Source organism: Sturnira hondurensis, unplaced genomic scaffold (assembly GCF_014824575.4).
Source record: "Sturnira hondurensis isolate 20B ecotype Veracruz unplaced genomic scaffold, ASM1482457v3 Scaffold0001221, whole genome shotgun sequence".
Taxonomy (NCBI): Eukaryota; Metazoa; Chordata; class Mammalia; order Chiroptera; family Phyllostomidae; genus Sturnira; species Sturnira hondurensis.
The window spans coordinates 3,374,096-3,392,141 of NW_028073852.1; the positions used below are offsets into that span (position 1 = coordinate 3,374,096).

General features: G+C 53.3%; 3 protein-coding genes across 10 annotated transcripts; 2 read left to right on the forward strand and 1 right to left on the reverse strand.

The window, feature by feature from the left end:
• The first annotated feature begins 130 nt into the window (after positions 1-130).
• SRSF2 (serine and arginine rich splicing factor 2) lies at positions 131-3,656 on the forward strand. Of its 3 annotated transcripts, none has more exons than XM_037064753.1 (3): positions 131-1,009; positions 1,271-1,581; positions 1,858-3,651. In XM_037064753.1, exons 1-2 carry the CDS (start codon positions 648-650, stop codon positions 1,572-1,574), a joined length of 666 nt encoding a protein of 221 aa, XP_036920648.1. In that variant the 5' UTR covers positions 131-647; the 3' UTR covers positions 1,575-1,581; positions 1,858-3,651. The 3 variants fall into 3 exon arrangements, 2 of the variants coding, with proteins under 2 accessions (XP_036920648.1, XP_036920637.1); XR_005069212.1 differs by having other exon boundaries at positions 134-1,009; positions 1,271-1,961; positions 2,605-3,656; XM_037064742.1 differs by having other exon boundaries at positions 147-1,009; positions 2,605-3,606.
• METTL23 (methyltransferase 23, arginine) lies at positions 3,466-8,423 on the reverse strand. 2 transcript variants are annotated; one of them, XM_037064823.1, is made up of 5 exons: positions 8,247-8,423; positions 6,250-6,354; positions 4,580-4,817; positions 4,414-4,498; positions 3,466-4,268 (listed from the first exon to the last, which is right to left on the reverse strand). In XM_037064823.1, exons 2-5 carry the CDS (start codon positions 6,331-6,333, stop codon positions 4,103-4,105), a joined length of 573 nt encoding a protein of 190 aa, XP_036920718.1. In that variant the 5' UTR covers positions 6,334-6,354; positions 8,247-8,423; the 3' UTR covers positions 3,466-4,102. The 2 variants fall into 2 exon arrangements, with proteins under 2 accessions (XP_036920718.1, XP_036920720.1); XM_037064825.1 differs by lacking the exon at positions 8,247-8,423 and having other exon boundaries at positions 6,267-6,338.
• Positions 8,424-8,477: 54 nt separating this feature from the next.
• Positions 8,478-13,945, forward strand: JMJD6 (jumonji domain containing 6, arginine demethylase and lysine hydroxylase). Of its 5 annotated transcripts, XM_037064700.1 has the most exons (7): positions 8,478-9,111; positions 9,619-10,007; positions 10,282-10,568; positions 11,316-11,413; positions 11,918-12,006; positions 12,703-12,841; positions 13,545-13,945. In XM_037064700.1, exons 1-7 carry the CDS (start codon positions 8,983-8,985, stop codon positions 13,674-13,676), a joined length of 1,263 nt encoding a protein of 420 aa, XP_036920595.1. In that variant the 5' UTR covers positions 8,478-8,982; the 3' UTR covers positions 13,677-13,945. The 5 variants fall into 5 exon arrangements, with proteins under 5 accessions (XP_036920595.1, XP_036920603.1, XP_036920613.1 ...); XM_037064708.1 differs by lacking the exon at positions 11,918-12,006 and having other exon boundaries at positions 11,316-11,451; XM_037064718.1 differs by lacking the exon at positions 13,545-13,945 and having other exon boundaries at positions 11,316-11,451; positions 11,913-12,006; positions 12,703-12,835.
• The last annotated feature ends 4,101 nt before the right edge of the window (positions 13,946-18,046 follow it).

Below are 18,046 nucleotides of genomic sequence, written 5' to 3' on the forward strand. Positions count from 1 at the left end.
GGGAGTGCGAGAGGGGACCTGGAGACCACATGGCGGGGTCTGAGGCGATGGGGCACCGAGACGCAGGCAGGGGAAGCAGTATGCCCTCTAACAGGCGGGGCTGAGGCCCAAGCCGAAAAAGCTGCGCGGAACTCGGACACCGGCATGGAGAAGAAGGCGGAGCCCAAAAGGGGAACACCTCCTCTTCCTCCAGCCCCAGAGCACCCAGCCGGAAGGAGCGTTTCGCGGGCTTTCCAACTGCCAGCAAGCGCGGCTCCCCCCTCCCCGCAGCAGTGACTCCGCGCTTTTCCCGGCTCTGCGCAGGCGCGCCTGAGAGAGGCGGGGCACGCAGCAGGGACGTTGCGGGTCCAGCCAATCTGAGGATTCATTTGTGGGTGGCGCGGGCGCCATTTTGTGGGGAGGACTATAAATATGCGCGGGGGTTGGCCACCTGCCCAGTTGCTCCTGTGCTGCGGTAGTGGGCCGTTCTCGTTGTCTGTTGGACTTTAAGAAACGTTTCCACGAGGAAGCCAACCGCCGGGGGGAGGCGCGGCGTCGAGCCGAGCTAGTGTGGGGAAGCCGCCGCCGCCTCGGCCGAACGCGCGAGCGCGCCCAGGGCGTCGGTTTTTAGGCACGCAGTCGCAGGGCCCGGCCGACTCGCTCGAGCCATGAGTTACGGCCGTCCACCTCCCGATGTGGAGGGCATGACCTCCCTCAAGGTGGACAACCTGACCTACCGCACCTCGCCCGACACTCTGAGGCGCGTCTTCGAGAAGTACGGGCGCGTCGGAGACGTGTACATCCCGCGGGACCGCTACACCAAGGAGTCCCGCGGCTTCGCCTTCGTCCGCTTCCACGACAAGCGCGACGCCGAGGACGCCATGGACGCCATGGACGGGGCCGTCCTAGATGGCCGCGAGCTGCGGGTGCAGATGGCGCGCTACGGCCGTCCCCCAGACTCGCACCACAGCCGCCGGGGACCGCCACCCCGCAGGTACGGGGGTGGCGGCTACGGACGTCGGAGCCGCAGGTAAATGGGGAGGGGCCCTGAGCTGGCTCACAAAGGTTCTCGGAGACACGTGGTGGCGGGCCGAGTCCGCGGTCGCTCGCCGCGAGCCTGCGACCCGCCCGACCACCCCGCGGCGCCCCCGCTGCGGCGGCGGGCGGGCCTCCCCAGGCCTGAGCGACCCCGGCGCGCGGCCAGGGAAATGGCGCCTGGCGGCGAGATAATGGCGGGCGGGCGGGGCGCGGCCCATCGCGGAGCCCTGACGCCTGCTGTTTCCGCCCGCAGCCCGAGGCGGCGTCGCCGCAGCCGATCCCGGAGTCGGAGCCGGTCCAGGTCCCGGAGTCGATCTCGCTACAGCCGCTCCAAGTCTCGGTCTCGCACTCGCTCAAGATCGCGGTCAACCTCCAAGTCCAGGTCGGCGCGGAGATCCAAGTCCAAGTCCTCCTCGGTTTCCAGATCTCGCTCGCGGTCCAGATCCAGGTCTAGGTCCAGGAGTCCTCCACCCGTGTCCAAGAGGGAATCCAAGTCCAGGTCGCGCTCCAAGAGTCCCCCCAAGTCTCCGGAGGAGGAAGGAGCGGTGTCCTCTTAAGCAAACGGTAATGTCCGCGGGGATCCGAGACACATGACCCGAACTGAGAGATGGGGTTTGGGGTAGCTTCTCTGGTCCGTGTTGGTAGAAGACGACTCCCGCCGTTGGGAGTGCTGCTCTGCGCTAACTCGCTTTGGGAGTGATACTGAGGAGAGGGGTCTGCAGAAAGGATGTGTGTGAAGCTTAGATATTTATGGCTGTTTCGTAAACTGTTTGAGACCTATTGATGAAAATGACTATTTCTTGCTGTTTTTATCCAACGTCTGCATTTTCCCCTTTAAAGCTGCGGTCTCCTGTTTGATAAAAGAATATTGGCCAGTATTGCAGATTTTAACTGATTTGGCTGATCCTCCAGGGACCAGTTTCTGTGGGCGTGTATTGGAGCAGGTTTGTCTTTAAATGTTAAAGATGCACTATCCTCTTAGAGAAAACTGTCAGTTCAACTATTGTTGTACTGACCGGGATAAACTATTCTAACGGATGTGGCAAACGAATCGCAAAAAGAAGCAATGAACTTTGGAACCCAAAAAAATTTGCAGGTATTGCACCGGGTGGGGAAAGGATAGTGTGTCTTTAACTCAAATTGTTTGGTCCTATTTTTTACAAGGAAGGGCCCTGATAGCTCAGATGTTAAAGCATTGTTCTCAATTGCCAAAAGTTTTGTTTGAAAACTAAATTTATCTCGAAACATAGACTGGTTTTTCTGATTTCACGTTGTTTTGTTTGGATATTTGGACACAGCCCTTTTTTTTTCTTTTTCTTTTTTTTTTCTTTACCCCCCCTTAATATTTTTCATCTTGGTTATTTGGCCAAGAAAGCACAAACTTGTAAATGCTGATGGTACCCTTTGTGAACATTTCCTAATTTGGGCCTTTAAAAAATTGTGAGGATGGCTGGGTGGAACCTTTCTGTAACAGCCTTGTTTCACCGGAGCCTTACTTAGTAAGTACCAGCCCGAGGTTGAAGCCCTATGCACTGTGTGCGCGGCCATGCTGGGGGGCAAACTGAACTTGCTTCTTTTCAAACCTAGATGTGGCGACAAGCAACGTGACAGACACCTTGGGGAGAAGGACCACATGCTCAGTCCATCACAGAGTCCTTGGAACAAGCAACTGGCTATTGAAAAGGTTATTTTGTAACATTTTGTCTAACTTTTTACTTGTTTCAAGCTTTGTCTCAGGTGGCAAGCTTCATTTTATGTGCCATTTTGTTGCTGTTATTCAAATTTCTTGTAATTTAGTGAGGTGAACGAACTTCAGATTTCATTATTGGCTTGGATATTTGAGGTAAAATTTCTTTTTTGTTTATATAGTGCTGACTTTTTTTGTTTGAAATTAAACAGATTGGTAAACCAAATTTGTGGCCTCCTGACTTTTAAGGAAACATGCAGCCATTACGCACAGCCTAAAGCTGTCAAGAGATTGACTCAGCATTGCCTTCATTCCTTAGAATTAAAAACTACAAACGTTGGTGTAAATTTGTTTGTTTATGTTACTTACCTACAGACCTAAATGGTAATCTGAACCCAAATTTGTATAAAGACTTCAGGTGAAAAGACTTGATTATTTTTTTTTTTAAGGATTGTTTACCAAACACAATTCTAATCTCTTCTCTTGTGTATTTTTGTGCACTAGGCGCAGTTGTGTAGCAGTTGAGTAATGCTGGTTAGCTGTTAAGGTGGCGTGTTGCAGTGCAGAGTGCTTGGCTGTTTCCTGTTTTCTCCCGGTTGCTCCTGTGTAAAGATGCCTTGTCGTGCAGAAACAAATGGCTGTCCAGTTTATTAAAATGCCTGACAACTGCACTTCCAGTCACCCGGGCCTTGCATATAAATTACGGAGCATACAGTGAGCACATCTAGCTGGTGATAAATACACCTTTTTTTTCCTACCCCCACTCCACCCAATGGTAAAAATGATCATCTTCATGTATGAACTTAAAATACGAAAAATGTTAAGGAAGCAATTGGTTTGTAACTTTGTAAGTACTTAAAACATGGTGTATCTTTTTTGCTCATAAATATTCTGTACTATAACCATTGTTTCTATAGTTTAATTAAACATTTTCTTGGTGTTAGCTTTTTCAGAATATGTCTGCCTTTTTTCCTCCCTTTATTTGAAAAACCTGTGCAATTTTCTGTGACTGTTACTGTTATTGTATGAGAATAAAATGTTTAGCTGACTTTTTAAAAGTGGAAATGCCAGTTCAGAACCTGTCATCGCTGAAACGGGTGTCTTAAGGTAGCACTTTTTGAGTTCAGGGGTACTCCTTTCTCATCACCTAAGTTATGCCCCGTTTTAATAATTCAGGAACAATGAGTCCTTTTCTTAATAGGTGTTTTACTTTGTTTAATGGCTACATAGCCTGTGAATGTTGTCTAGGTCACCCACCCCAATGTAAGGCCAAAGGTTTGGTCCATCTTCAGTTTGCTGCTTGCACTGTCCAAGAGCCTGAAGTGGTCTGGGTCCCAGTTGGCAAGCCAGGTTGCCAATTGGCGTTGACACTGTCCCAAAACAGTTTGTCGGTGGAGTTCAGAGACCATCCTTGGCAAAGGAGATGACCAGCATTTCAACAGTGTGTCTCCCTGGGAGGGCAGATTCTGCTATGTTGTCTCGGTCTGCGTCAAAAGACGCCAGAGGGACGTGGACGCATTTCATATCCCACTTGTACAGCAAAGCTTCGAGTGACCAGTCAGCACTGAGAGAAATAAATTGTTTTTTAAAACTAGGGTTTTCCTGTGTTGCTTCAGCTGTGTTTTCCATTTTATCCTTTGACATTGTATTAGTGAGGTTTGATTCAACTGAATAAACACTGAGTTTACCAGGACTGACACAGGGCTTACCTTCTCACCTGGTAAGTAGACCACAATTGGACCCTGGGGTTCTTCTGCATCAAAAAGTAAACTGTAGTTAAAATGTCTTCAAAATCTGGGAAGAAAGGGCTTATTAGTAGATTTCCATTTACACTGCAACTCTGGTAACATTTACTGTTGAGCAAAAAAGGTTTACCTTCTGGCTCAAAGAACACGTCAGATGCAAGAATAATATCTTGAGGTGGCAAAGCCAGGAGGTCCTGCGACAGGTGACCCCACGTTAGTCCTACAACTTGCACCTGGGGCAGGTTATTCATTTGGCGGCTTTGCCGACAGATTTCCAGACAGTGAGGCAGCTCTGAACTGTCTGACAGTGTTACTTCCGCACCGCATTTCGCAGCTGTAATTCCTGGAAGGCTCACTCCAGCTCCAATCTAGAAAGGTTAAAAGATGACCTTGCAACGTTGGCCTAGGAACGCAAAGAGTTTGCATCTCAGCAGATAGCTCCCCATTTTAAAAATGTTTTAAACTGTAGGATGCTTGGGCTCTGCATTGAAGGCAAGAGTTACGACTACTCAATGGGGTCAAAGGGCATCTGTAGTCCCATGCACGGCCCTGTATTCCACAACTGATCGTGCTTCCAAGTTCCACGGCCCCGTCATTGCTGACAAGCCCAGGAAAGTAGTCTGGGACATTTGGCTCTGTCATTTTCATAGGACACTGGGTCTCCAGAAGCTCTGAGTGACTTAACATGCACAGCCAGTTGGTACTATATTTTTAAGATCTTTCATTTTTAGAAGGGAAGAGACAGAAAGAGGAAGACAGGCAAACATGTCTGGTGCCCTGACCTGGAATCAAACAGGAGCTTTTGGTCCAAAGAACACTGCCCATCCCGCTGAGCCACACCAGTCGTTAGGGCAGTACTGATTTTAACCGGTTATGGTGAATAAAAGCCTGACAGGTCTACGATGTAGCTTGCTACAAAAGGATTTTCCATCTGGGGCAACAATACCAAGGGCTGCCTTTGAATTAACATTGAAACGAGCTTCCCATTTTCCAGTTTGAGGGCATAGACTCAATTTTTCTGAACGCCTAACAAGTGCCAGATTGGGGTCAGAAGGCCAAATGCCTTCTCTACCCTTCATTTATAGGTTTAGTGAAAATCAGGTGTTCTTAAGCTTCTGGTTTGTGTGTAAGCATTAGATTTAAGCAGTTACCACCTCTGCAAACAACAAAAGGTTATTTCTCCAAGCCTCCAGCATCTCAAGTCACATAGAGACTTTCTCCTCATGGTTGAGAAAAAGCCTGACATGCATTTTAAATCTGATCTCAAGATGTGCGCAATGGGAAAGCTGTTCTGGGAGGGGAGCGCAGTGCTGGAGCCCCTTGGCCCTTCCGGCACACCGTGGGAAGATGGCCTTGACTGCTCTCCTGCCAAATCAGCCAATGGGCTCCACTCAGAATTAAGGCTTAGCAACTGTAAATGGCCAGACAGTAAGTTTGTCTTGGGCCATTCTTTTTTTTTTTTTTAGCACTTTACAAATGTAAAATTTGTTCTCCGCTCACATGCCTTACAAGCTAGCCAAGTTACTCCTGATTTTGAAAAGTGGGGGCTGGGGGCTGAGTGGACGGGGGCAAAGTGGGAGAAAGGAAGAAAATGGACATCTGTAGTAGTGTCAACCAAATTTTTTAAAAATAATACAGTGTGGGGAAAACGAAGGTTCAGTTGTTTGCATGGAAAATAAGACAATAATAAACTGCACAGAACTGTAAACCTAACCTTTGCCTCACCCTGTACTTCACAAAAGCGAACAGCATGTAAACTTAAACCTGAGTAGTTTTTTGAAACTTTGAGGGCATGTTTACCTCTAAGATAGCCTTGCCTGGTAAAGATCTTCTGTGAAACCACAGGTACTGGGCCAGGACCACAGCACAGGGCCAAACATACATGCCATACTGGAGGTGCAGGACCTGGAAAGAATTTTTGTGTATTGTCAGTAAGTCATGCTGGGCTCTGAATGCTTGTTTACATAATGGCCGGGTGCCTGGCACTGACACCCATTACAAAAAGACTCCCCAATTCACACCCTGTGCCCTCCCAGGGTAGAAAACTGCAATACCCTGTGGTAATAAGGGTAATACCATTCATTCATTTCTTTATTCAATAAGCATTTATTTAGTGGATAATAGCTATTCGAGGCTGAGGATGTAACTCTCATGGAGCCTATGTGTCCTTCTAGGGAGATACAGGCAACGAGTAAACAAATATAGGTATTTTTGTTTTGTGAGAATGCAATCAACACAATAAAACGGTGATGTCAAGAGTAGTGGGGGGTGGCACGGGGTGCGGGGTACAGCAGCCACAGGGTGGCTGCCCTAGATAGGGAGAAAGGATGATTCAGACAGAAGCCTCTTGCTGGATAACAGAAAGCCCGGCCTAGGGGTTGGAGGCAGGCCTTTGCAGTGCACGCAAAGATCACAGGGAAGGCAGGTCCCAGACCTGGGGGTCTTAAGGCCCAGGAAATTTAGTCTTCATTATTTTTAATACTTTATTTTGCTGTATTTTTTAGCTTTTATTTTAAATGCAAGATGACACTGGAAGATTTTAAGCAGAAGCATAACTTGGTATGCAAATGAAACCACTACAGTCCTAGGAAGACCTCCTAGAAAAGGTCTGAGTGGACCCACGTCCTGAAGGGTTTAAGAAAGCAGACAAGTTCACAAAACCTTTGAAAAGGCACGGAGTTGTGAAGGTGTATTTAGCGAGGCAGAACAACACAGCTCACAACTCTGTAATGAGCCGGCTGGAGCTCAAATTCCACACCCGCAATTTACTAGTTGTGTGACCTCACTCGAGTTACTTAAGTCTGTGCTTTAGTTTCCTCAACTGCAAAATACCATCCCATAGGGTGGGTAGAAAAATTCAGTGCACACTACTTAATACAGTACCAAGCACACAGTAAGAATACAGTTAGCAATTATTAAACCAGAAGTCTTTGTTTTCTCAAAGGGTGCCCCTAGTGGGGTGGTAGGAAGGGGGCTGAAGTTAATAAAATATCAAAGGTGAAGGATTAACCCAATCAACAAGAGTATTAGTGCCTAAAATATGTGAGGTACTGTTCTAACCGTAAGCAGTGCGGCACGAGTAAGAGACAAAAATGCCTGCCCTGGTAGATTTTACCCAGGAGGGCAGTGAAGGATTTCTGACCATAGCAAGCTGTGCAGATAAAAGAATAGAATTCTCACAGGAAAAGGTCTTCACATCCTGAATTTGGGAAGAAATCCAAACGGGTATTTCAAGGCGAAGGCATTAGAAACTATCAGAAATGGGTCCCACTGGAGCTATTTTTCACCTTTAAACTGTTACTACTAATACCTACGTCACAGGCTGCTGTTAAAACCAAATGAAACACTACAACGTGAAAGTGCTTTGAGAACTGGACGCATATAAAGCACAATTATGAGTTTGGGGGCAACCGTGAGCTGAAAGGAAGACATGAGTACCAACCCCAAAACTTTACTTGGGCAGAAAGGGTTAGAAGCTCCGGTCTCAGGTAAAGATTAAGCAGTCCTTCAAAAAGACCAACGGCAATATTAGGTCTCAAGAATTCCTCTTTTCTGGCAGGAATATTCGGGTGGAGAGGCTCCCTTCCTGGCGAGGTCCCCATATTCCTTACTGAAAGACATGTAATACTCCAAAGGCCTCATACCAAGGCTTTCTCGCTCGGTCCCCGCTAAGGCAGGAAGCCTCGAACTGCCGCCCCCCCCCCGCCCCCCACCACCCAGATAGCCTGGAACTGCTCCTGAGGCAGGTAGGGCGTGCACGACTGGAGACCCTTCCTGGCGGATGCACCTGCACGCACCTGCGGGACGCAGACCTCCAGCACCGCCCCCTCCGCTCCCGGCTCTTCCGAGAACCGAAAGCGCTGGGCGAGGACCACGTGACCTCGGAGACCTCGGCCGCCCAGAGGAGAATCGGCGGCCCCCGGGAGGGCCGGCACCAGCGGACGGCGCAGCGCGGCCAGGCTGCCCGCGCGGGGCCCCTGGGCCCACAGGGCCGCCTCCCCGGCACCACGTGGCCCTGCGCGGGGCCCGCCGGGCCCCTAAAGCCCTACGGCAAGAGTGAGGGAAAGCACCCCTCGTGCGACGGAGTGACAGCACAGGGAGAACAGAGCCGAAGCCAGAGTAGACAAGGTGAACAGGTGGCCGCGCGGCGCGCCAGCGGAAGTTGGCTGCGGCAGTGCTGCACGCGGCCGGAGGTGACGTGGCCGGAAGCAGGAGTGAGAGACGGCCGCAGTGAGACGGCGTCTGGGCAGGCCGGACCTTCCCAACATGGCAGAATCCCGGCGTCTGGGAAGGCGGGCCCTGGAGGTGCCGAGGCCAATGGCCGGCCAGGAGAGATCGGGGGGCGGGGAAGACGGCAGCCGCAAGCCCAACCCGAAGCCCGGGAGGTGGTTGAGGAGTGAATATTCTGGAAGGAGGCTTTAAAGGCGTAGGGCGTTTAAGTGAGGCCGCCGCCTGAGCCGGGAAGGGACGCGTTGGTGGCCGGAAGCGAGCTGCACCGAGGTCGTCGCGGAACCAGCTGGTGACCCTCGCAGGATGAACCACAAGAGCAAGAAGCGGATCCGCGAGGCCAAGCGGAGTGCGCGACCGGAGCTGAAGGACTCTCTGGACTGGACCCGGCACAACTACTACGAGAGCTTCTCGCTGAACCCGGCAGCCGTGGTGGTGAGCGTGCGGGGACCGTGGGCCGCGCATCTGCGTCCCCGGGCGGTCGCGCCCCTCTGCCGGGGCACAGTCCACTGGCCCTGAGCGCGGCACCCCGGGGTGCCGATGGGCTCACCCGCCCCTGGCAGAGGTCGGGGTCATCGGGGCCATGGTTCCAGGGAGTGTCTCCTTTTTCCCTTGTCCGGGCAACTGGACTCTCACGCGTTTGGTGCCCTCAAAGAGAACTCTTGTCGCCCCTTGATCTCTCTCCTTGGACGGCGAGGCCCTTGGGGACCTGGCTGTCAAAGGCCACAAAACTGGGAGATTCGAAACCGCCCATGGTGCGGAGGCTCAGGCTACAACGTGCTCGCACTCACGCAGGTCCTTCCCCTTCCCCCCACCCAAACCCACAGGAGCCAGAACAAAAATCTCTCTCTTTAGATATGTCATTGTAAGTTGGCCCTGGGGACACCCTTATTTGCTTGATTTTTTTTTTTTTACTGGATAGGTCTTTTCTGATTCCCTCAGGATAATGTGGAGAGAGCAGACGCACTACAGCTGTCGGTGGAAGAATTTGTGGAGCGATTCGAAAGACCTTACAAGCCCGTGGTTCTGCTCAGCGCCCAAGAGGGCTGGTCTGCGCAGGAGAAATGGACTCTGGAACGCCTAAAAAGGAAGTATCGGAACCAGAAGTTCAAGTGTGGAGAGGATAACGACGGCTACTCCGTGAAGATGAAGATGAAATACTACATCGAGTACATGGAGAGCACTCGAGATGACAGCCCCCTGTACATTTTTGACAGCAGCTACGGTGAACATCCCAAAAGAAGGAAACTCTTGGAAGACTACAAGGTGCCCAAGTTCTTCACTGACGATCTTTTCCAGTACGCAGGGGAGAAACGCCGGCCCCCTTACAGGTGAGGTGCTGTCTCAGCGTCCTCTGCAGCAGCCCCTGTGGGCCACTCGGTGGCCACCCTTTCTGAGTCCAGCACTGGCACACCGGTGACCCCGCTTTCTCTCCGTTAGGGGTCAGTCCATGTGCAGCTCACTCCGCGTTTCTGAGTCCCAAAGTCTGTGTGGTCTTTGAAACAGATAACAGTGCAATATAGAAAGTTGCATACTTATTTTGTGCTCTGTGTGTGTGTGTGTGGTTTAATTTCTCTTCCCGTCTTGGATCTGTCCATCCTTTAGGTGGTTTGTGATGGGGCCACCACGCTCTGGAACCGGAATTCACATTGACCCCCTGGGCACCAGTGCCTGGAATGCCTTAGTTCAGGGCCACAAGCGCTGGTGCCTTTTCCCCACCAGCACGCCCAGGGAGCTCATCAAGGTGACCCGCGAAGAAGGAGGCAACCAGCAAGATGAAGCTATTACCTGGTTCAACGTCATTTATCCCCGGACACAGCTTCCCACCTGGCCACCTGAATTCAAACCCCTGGAAATCTTGCAAAAACCAGGAGAGACTGTGTTTGTGCCAGGTATAGAAGAGCTGAAACGGGGTCTTTCCTTGAATTTAGTGATTTGTCACTTTGAAGCAGAACTACCTGTAAAGCGAGTCCAAGAAATCCCTCTGGACAGGGACTGAATGAACTGGCCCGCGCCCACCTCTGACAGTGACAGGTCACTGCTGGCCAGTTTTGAGGGGGCCACTGCCACCTTTCTTATCACCTGAGTACATAATGACTGTCGGTAAACTTTCTGCGTGTAAAGTTCTACTCACTTTTATCCTTAGTGTTGACCTAATGTTTTCTGTAATTTCTGTAAATTGGGGTTTTGATACAATGTGGTATTGGGTGGGTTGGGTCAGGAAATAGTGACTTGGAGCTTAGTGGCAGGGAATCAGTCCCACACTCCATGCCTCTAAGAGGTCACATGTGCCAAATAAAGGGATTTCGGTCAGGCCTTCCCCTACGAGAGGCCAAAGAACTTGCTGCCTCCACGGTTTGGGTCACTGATTTGGACGAGCAGGAGAGGACACACGTTTTCTGCCCCTGTAGCAGGACAGCAGCTGCAGACAATCCCAAACCGAGCAGGCACAGCCCTACTCCAGCGACAGGGACAGGTCCCTGGTGTCGCTGGGATCAGGAGCAGCCTGTCCCCGGGGCGCCCCCTCGGGCTGGGAACCCCCTGCTTCCGACGTTCCCGTTAGATGTTGCGTGGAGTTGGTATTACAATGGCTGTGTCCAGAGCCCGACCCACTGAACTGTTCGCTTGTTGGATTTCAGGAGGCTGGTGGCACGTCGTCCTCAACCTTGACACCACCATCGCCATCACCCAGAATTTTGCCAGCAGCACCAACTTCCCTGTTGTGTGGCACAAGACGGTAAGAGGGAGACCAAAGTTGTCCAGGAAATGGTACAGGTGAGAGACATTTTCTTCTTTCTTCTGCTTTGCTCCAGTGTCCGCCTCAGAGATAAAACAGAAGGGGCCTGCTGCTGTGATAGCCCGCCGAGCCCAGGCAGGCCTGGCCGCAGCGGGGCTGCGAGCGCGTGGGCGCAGGAGAGTGAGCCCAAGCAGGGCGCGGGCTCCGGGTGCCCGTCAGCGTGTGACAGGCGGAGGCGCTGCATGCTGACCAAAGACAGTCCGTCAAAACATGGTTGTGACTGGGGTTGTTTCTCGTTTTGGGGGGGAGGGTTGTTTGCTTTCGATCCTCCCCCCTCCCAGAGCTAGCACTAGCAGAGGAAGCCATTTTGTTTGGGTTTTATTTTGGGTGTTTCTTTTTCTTACCCAGAAGCTTTATTCCCATTTGAACTTATTACTACCTTCAGTTCTTGTGAGTGAGGTCACCGCCCTGGAGACTTAGCTCCTTTGTTTATCCACAGAACAGATACAGCACGGGCAGCGGCAGTGCACGCCACCCCCAGCCACCCCGTGCCTCTGTGTCCCAACCCTGACCTGGAGGGACCAGCTCTCGGGGTAAGAGAGGGATGCCGGCTGGTTCAGTGCTCAGCCCCCCTGCTGAGAGGGCCAGCAGGGGTGGCGGCTCACCCTCCCCAGACTCGCAGGCACCTGACGTCCACTTCTCCCTCCTGCAGGCTGCTGCGTGCTCCATCGGCCTGGCCTGCGGCAGGGTCTTTGTCCTTAGTCCCAGCGGACGCCACGTACTTCCTGGGGGGGGGCTGCGGCCTCCTGTGGTCCAGTTCCGTTTTGTCCCTGATGAGGGGCCCTCTCTGTACTTGACACTTCTCATTTCTTGCAGCCCTAGTCGTTTCCTCCCACAGACAGAGCCTCACCGGCCCGACTCCAGCCACTAAGCGCTGAGCTGTGGATAGGGAGGTTTAAAAAGTCAGCTAGGAGAAGTTCAGGGAAAAAGTGAGGACTGCAGGCTTTCCCCCAAGGGGAAAACACTGAGACTGAGTCACAGCAACGCTGCCTCACGGCAGGCGCACCCCAGCCCACGCGCAGCGGCGGGAAGTCACGTGGAGGTAGTTTGCTTTGGGAAAAGCCCGACTGAGCAGCAGGTTAGGGCTTTCGTTCCTCCGCAGCCCTCTTTCCGGACTCGCACCCGGCAGTCCTGGGCGCCTCGGAGAGAGACGGTCTCCAGCCCAGTCTGGACTGTGTGCAGGCGTCGCTGCCGGCCCGGCACTGAGAACGAGGTTTCTTGTGCCTCAGGATCCTGAAGCAGGAGCGCCCCGAGCTGGCCGTCCTGGCGGACTCTGTTGACCTTCAGGAATCCACGGGAATCGCCTCGGACAGCTCCAGCGACTCGTCCAGCTCCTCCAGCTCCAGCTCGTCCGACTCGGACTCAGAGGTGAGGCCCGCCCCCTCCTCCCATCCGTGCGGGGGAAGAGGCGAACCCCACTGCCACCACTCCTGCTGTGGAGGGACTTTTGCCCACTTTGTAGCTATGGGTCTGTGAATCGTTACAGTGGCCTCAGGAGGTCAAAACAGTAGTTGAGGGTTTCAGTGAGTGAGTGGCCTGGGACCACACAGCCAGCAAACAGCAGTGTCGAAAACCCAAACTACGGGCATTCTGAGCACAAAGTCCAGGTCAGGAATTTGCCCTGTGAGGGTAAATTGTGAGCCTATAAAGCCAGCAAATCCAGGGACTTCTGAAAGCTTCCTTAACGCTGGGCAAGCACGTCCTGCGCCCTTTGCAGGTGCAATTTCTGTTCCCTAAGTGCTTGTCCGCTGATTCTGTCTTCCTCGGGGCATGTGTTGTGAGTGGTAAGTGCAGTGCTCGCCTTCCTGTCCCAGGCAGTGTGGGCCGAGCGCAGCCCTCAGGGCGGCTGTTCCGGTGTCAGAGGGCCCTGCCACTAGCCAGCACGGGGGCGCCGGCCGCCTGCCGAAGACTCGCATTCTTTAGGAGCCGGGAGTCTTCGGGCCAGTGGCTGCCCAGGCTGGATTGTGGGGCGGTCACAGGCAGCTGCTCTCCGTCGGGGGGAAGGGGACGATGTGCGGGCTGTCTCCTGAGGTTCCACCGGGTTGAGTTCCTGTGTTTGCCCCATGTCCAGTGTGAGTCGGGCTCGGAAGGTGACGGCACAGCGCACCGCAGGAAGAAGCGGAGGACCTGCAGCATGGTGGGCAACGGGGACACCGCCTCCCAGGACGACTGCGTGAGCAAAGAGCGCAGCTCCTCCAGGTGACCAAGCTCGGCCCTGGTCTGTGTCGGAGGACGTGCCTCGGCCAGGGGCAGGGCCCAGGGAGGGCGGCCTGCAGGCTCCTGCAGACGCGGCGAGGGCCGCGAGGACGGCCGCTCCCGGATGAGCCCGCTCTCCTGGCGTTTGCTGCGGCGGCTGTCCTGTCCGCTGCCGCTGCGGATTCGCGGGCTCGTTTCATGCGCAAAGGCGAGGGTCTGTGTGGACGGTGCCGAGGAAACCCTTTACGTTATTTAATAAAAATGAAATGCATTTTACACCTTGGAATTCCCTTCTCTCTGAGAATACCAGGACCTTCCCGTGTCGCTCCTCCTGCCGTGGCCCTGGGGGAGAGGAGCGGACGCACAGCTGTGTGCCTTCGATGGGGCGTCACCACAGCGGGGAGGGGAGGGGCCGGGCCCTCCCAAGTGCATCGGCCCGAGGTGTGGTTCCTCTCTTCCCACGGTGTCTGGCTGCTTTGACGGTCGGGTGGGCGAAGCTGGACAGAGGCAGAAAACTCAGACTTTCTGAATAAAATCTCAATCAGGTCTCCAATATTAAAAAACCAGAATTGATTTGAAGTGAAAACTTACAGTGACATCAGTGAAGGCGAGGCTGCAGCACCTGCCCTGGTGCTGGCCACAGTGAAGCCTGGTGGCTCAGGCACCCAGGGTCTCTGGGCTGCGGAGCCCTGCATTCCATGTGTGAGCATAAGGGGTGAGGTTCTAGGAAGACAGTGAAAGGGTGGAGTTCATGGGCGTTCAAGTGTCCAGAGTCCTTAACTGCTTACTAGGCAGCGCTCCTGTTCGCTGCTCTGTATCTGTGGGCAGCTGAGTGTTTTCTTCTGTTGTGTTTTCCTTCTGGAATTCCACGGGGAAGAGCAGGTGTCTTGCTCACGTGAACTGACGGGACTAGAGAATGTGTCTCCGCCTGAGATGTCCTCTGCACAGCCATCGCTGGGCTTCCGTCATTGTAGACCTGTGTCTGCCCGTGAGGTGTGACTCTGTCTTTTGTAAAAACAATTTCTAGAGAAAGCCTTGCCATCGCTTCAACACAGGGGCCTGGGGGGCCTGTGGCAGCATCGTCCTCCCGCTTTGCACACAGCTGTGCTGTCCACGTGCTGACCACAGGCAGGTGCACTCTCCCTGGCCGGGTTAGGGACCCTGGTTGAGGCCCTGCTCACCGCCTCCCCCCCAGCTCGTCGTAGAGAGAGGCTCCCTGAGCTGGCTCTTGTGTTAGCTATTGGTGGCCACCCGGCTCGGTTTCCACGTTGGCTCCCCCTCCTCTCTCATCTTCTTGGAACTGAGATCATCCTTCTCGGGCCCAAGGCTGTCTTTGGTTAAATGCTGTCTCTACTGCTAAGTGTCCCAACTCGGCCAGCTCAGTGGAACACCTGAAGGTCGGGTGAGAGGGTTCTGTGTGTCTCCTGCAAGACCACGCTGGTCGACCACAAGGCTGGTGGGTTGCGAATCTGCACCATCCCCAGAGCCAGCTGTGTGGATGCAGACACACTGACGAGTGGGTGGGCTGGATTTGTGGGTGGGGTCGGTGACACGTGAGCAGCACTGTGAGTGTGCTGCCCCCCGACGTCCCCGTTTGCCCAGCGATGCCCCCGAGGCTGTAAGAGTTCACAGTCGTCGCTCCCGTTGGTCAGACATGCACAGCGTCTGGTGGACGGCTGGTGTCGCCTGAGAGACAAATTCAGAGATGCTGCGCCTCCTCATGGGGTGCTGTTGAGGCTTCTAGCCAGTTCTGCTACAAAAACCTGGGGGTCAACCAGCAGGCTCTGTCTCTTGCCCTCCTTAACCATCTGCTTGCCTTAATCTGTCCCTCACCTAAATAAAAAGGTGGGGGTTGTCAAGGACATGCCCCGGGAAAAGTACCGCGTGGGTTGGAACGCAAGTGAGGCACTGTCTGTGGTGTCCCAGGGGACAGGAGCGTGTGTGCCAGGTTATGGGCACTGGTGGGGGCCGTGTGCCAGACAGGTATCCTGTGCCAGCACCTCCCAAATTCCTTCCTAAAAATAGGTATAATCAGGCGAATCTAGGCTTCTTTGCTAAGCGTTTGGTTTTTAACAAATCGGGTAGGATTCCTGCCACTGGGCTGTTCGTGTGACTTTCTGTAGGAGGCCTGCCCCTGTTGTGCCCTGGTCCAGTTTTCTGTGTCCTAAAATGCCAACCTAAATATGTGGCCGGTTGGATGGGATGCTGCTACCGTGTGTCGTGGGCACCAGTCTCTCTACCTGCCCTGCCAAGCAGCAGGGCCCCTGGTGCCAGAGTGGCCCCGCCTGTGTTTGGGGGAGAGTGAGGTCAAACCCTGAAGCCGTCATCTCTTTGTATTAATATCTGAGTGGTGTTCCTCCTCCTTTTCAAAGAACTTTTCTTACCGTCCTGAAAATGCTTTTATCTTTCCCCCAGGGTTGCTATCAGGCTCTCCCACTCACTTCTCAAACTCATACCAAGGGCTCCTCTCTGAATTAGTTTAAAGAAAAATACCCAAACCAAAGGCTGTTTGCCGCCAGGGGGCGTAGTGATCCGTATCAGTGGCTGGGACGGTCTAGTGGCAACTTGCGCTTAGCTGGCCCCTTCTACAAGCGGCCCCTTCCACAAGCAGCCCCTCCCCCAGCCCGAGTGGCAGGTCCTCAGTAATCCGCAAAGCTGAGGCTGACAGTCCCCTCTCAGAGCCTGAGTGATGGTCTCTGGTCTGCCTGGGTTTTTGTTTTTAGAGTCTGACACAGACTCTATTTTTCAAAACTCAAACTGAGATGGATGGTCTGCCCAGTGATGTTTCCTGACTTGGCCACTTACGTACAATAAATAGCTGCACCCAGCCCTGGCTGGTGTGGCTCCGTGAATTGAGTGCCATCCTGCGAACCAAAGGGTCCCTATTAAATTCTCAGTTAGGGCACACGCCTGGGTTGTGGGCCAGGTCCCCAGTGGGGGGTGTGCAAGAGGCAACCACACATTAAAGTTTCTCTCCCTCTCTCCTCTCCTTTCTCTCTAAAAATAAATAAGTAAAATCTTTAAAAAAAAGATTAGCCACTCCGTTTTGTTTCCCCAGATACCAAAAGTGACCCCTGTTTGATAAAGGACACCCAGGAGTAAGGGGTCAGGGATGAGGTGGGGAGATTGCGATAAAGGCGTGGAGTGGGGGCTGGGCCATCAGGACCAGGGAGGCCCGGGAGCAAGGGGTCCAGTTAACCCGCTACACCCCTGGCTTGAGCTGCTCCCTCGAGTACAATCGACAATAGTGAAGTTGAGGGTGTGACGTCAAACCATTTTTAGGGCGCATTCTCCAGCTAATTTTAACACCAACAAGCCGGGTCCTGAGAGGAAGGACCTGCGACCACATGGCTGATGGGGAGGGGCAGTGGGGCATGGCGAGAGTGGGGGCCTGGACACCTGGGGCACCAAGGGGCCCTGCTCTTTGGGAACGGGAGAGGCGCCGAGATACTTCCATTGGCTGGAAGCCTCGAGGGCCGCACACAGGGGCCTCCGGGTCTTCAGGAGCACTGTGATGTCCAAGGTGACACCTTGGAGGAGACAGCCACCCAGAACAGGAACGTCCCTCACACTTTGTTCATGTTTGCACGTGCCCATTTATTTTTTTAATGTTTTTTAAAGATTTTATTTATTTAGAGGGAAAGGGAAGGAGAGAGGGAGAGAAATATCAATGTATGGTTGCTTCTTGTGAGTCCTCTGTTGGGAACTGGCCTGCAACCCAGGCATGTGCCCTGACTGGGAATCGGCGATCGTGTGGTTCGCAGGCCCGCGCTCAACCCACTGAGCTATACCAGCCAGGGCTGCACATGCCCATTCATTACACATCAAGCATTCAACACGTTTGCCTGCCGGCACTGTCCTGGGTGCTGGAGACGCTGCCATTCCAAACTGGGGCTCCTGACCTGGCGGACCCCCACAGGCTGCAGCGCACTGTTTACAGGGCTGCTGGTCAGGGTGGGCTGGGGTGTGCACAGAAGCCCTTACTACACGCATGAGTGTGAGATCTTCATGAAAGGGCCTGATTGTCATCATAGCTATCTTCCTGACAGTGGGGGCTTCTTTGCACATTCGCTGGAAGCACAGCAAGCAAGTTGCTGGTAGAATTGCTTTAGAAACCTACTTGAGGGTCAGCGCGGGTGTGATTTAGGACGTCAGATGAGCGTGCGGGCTGGAGCAGGTGTGCTGCATACGTGTTGTAAGAAGTGCTGTCTAGGACGCAGGCAAATAAGCATCCCACTCATGTTCCTTGACTTGACTGTAGCCCTTCCCCAAATAAGCTGCTTGTCACATGGGTCCCGTGCACTCAGGCAGTGAGTGGCCCTCAACTCTGTCTCATTGTTAATTCAAAACCTGGGAACAGCTGTCCATCCCCTTGAC

Excerpts from the sequence above, each read along its gene's own strand:
- SRSF2 (XM_037064753.1), top strand. The coding sequence starts at position 648 with ATGAGTTACGGCCGTCCACCTCCCGATGTGGAGGGCATGACCTCCCTC. Across the intron at positions 1,010-1,270 it reads TACGGACGTCGGAGCCGCAG|CCCGAGGCGGCGTCGCCGCA; the intron begins GTAAATGGGGAG and ends TTCCGCCCGCAG.
- METTL23 (XM_037064823.1), bottom strand. The coding sequence starts at position 6,333 with ATGTATGTTTGGCCCTGTGCTGTGGTCCTGGCCCAGTACCTGTGGTTT. Across the intron at positions 4,818-6,249 it reads CAGGCAAGGCTATCTTAGAG|ATTGGAGCTGGAGTGAGCCT; the intron begins GTAAACATGCCC and ends TAACCTTTCTAG. Across the intron at positions 4,269-4,413 it reads TCTACTTACCAGGTGAGAAG|TGCTGACTGGTCACTCGAAG; the intron begins GTAAGCCCTGTG and ends TATTTCTCTCAG.
- JMJD6 (XM_037064700.1), top strand. The coding sequence starts at position 8,983 with ATGAACCACAAGAGCAAGAAGCGGATCCGCGAGGCCAAGCGGAGTGCG. Across the intron at positions 10,569-11,315 it reads AGAGACTGTGTTTGTGCCAG|GAGGCTGGTGGCACGTCGTC; the intron begins GTATAGAAGAGC and ends GTTGGATTTCAG. Across the intron at positions 12,842-13,544 it reads CGTCCGACTCGGACTCAGAG|TGTGAGTCGGGCTCGGAAGG; the intron begins GTGAGGCCCGCC and ends CCCCATGTCCAG.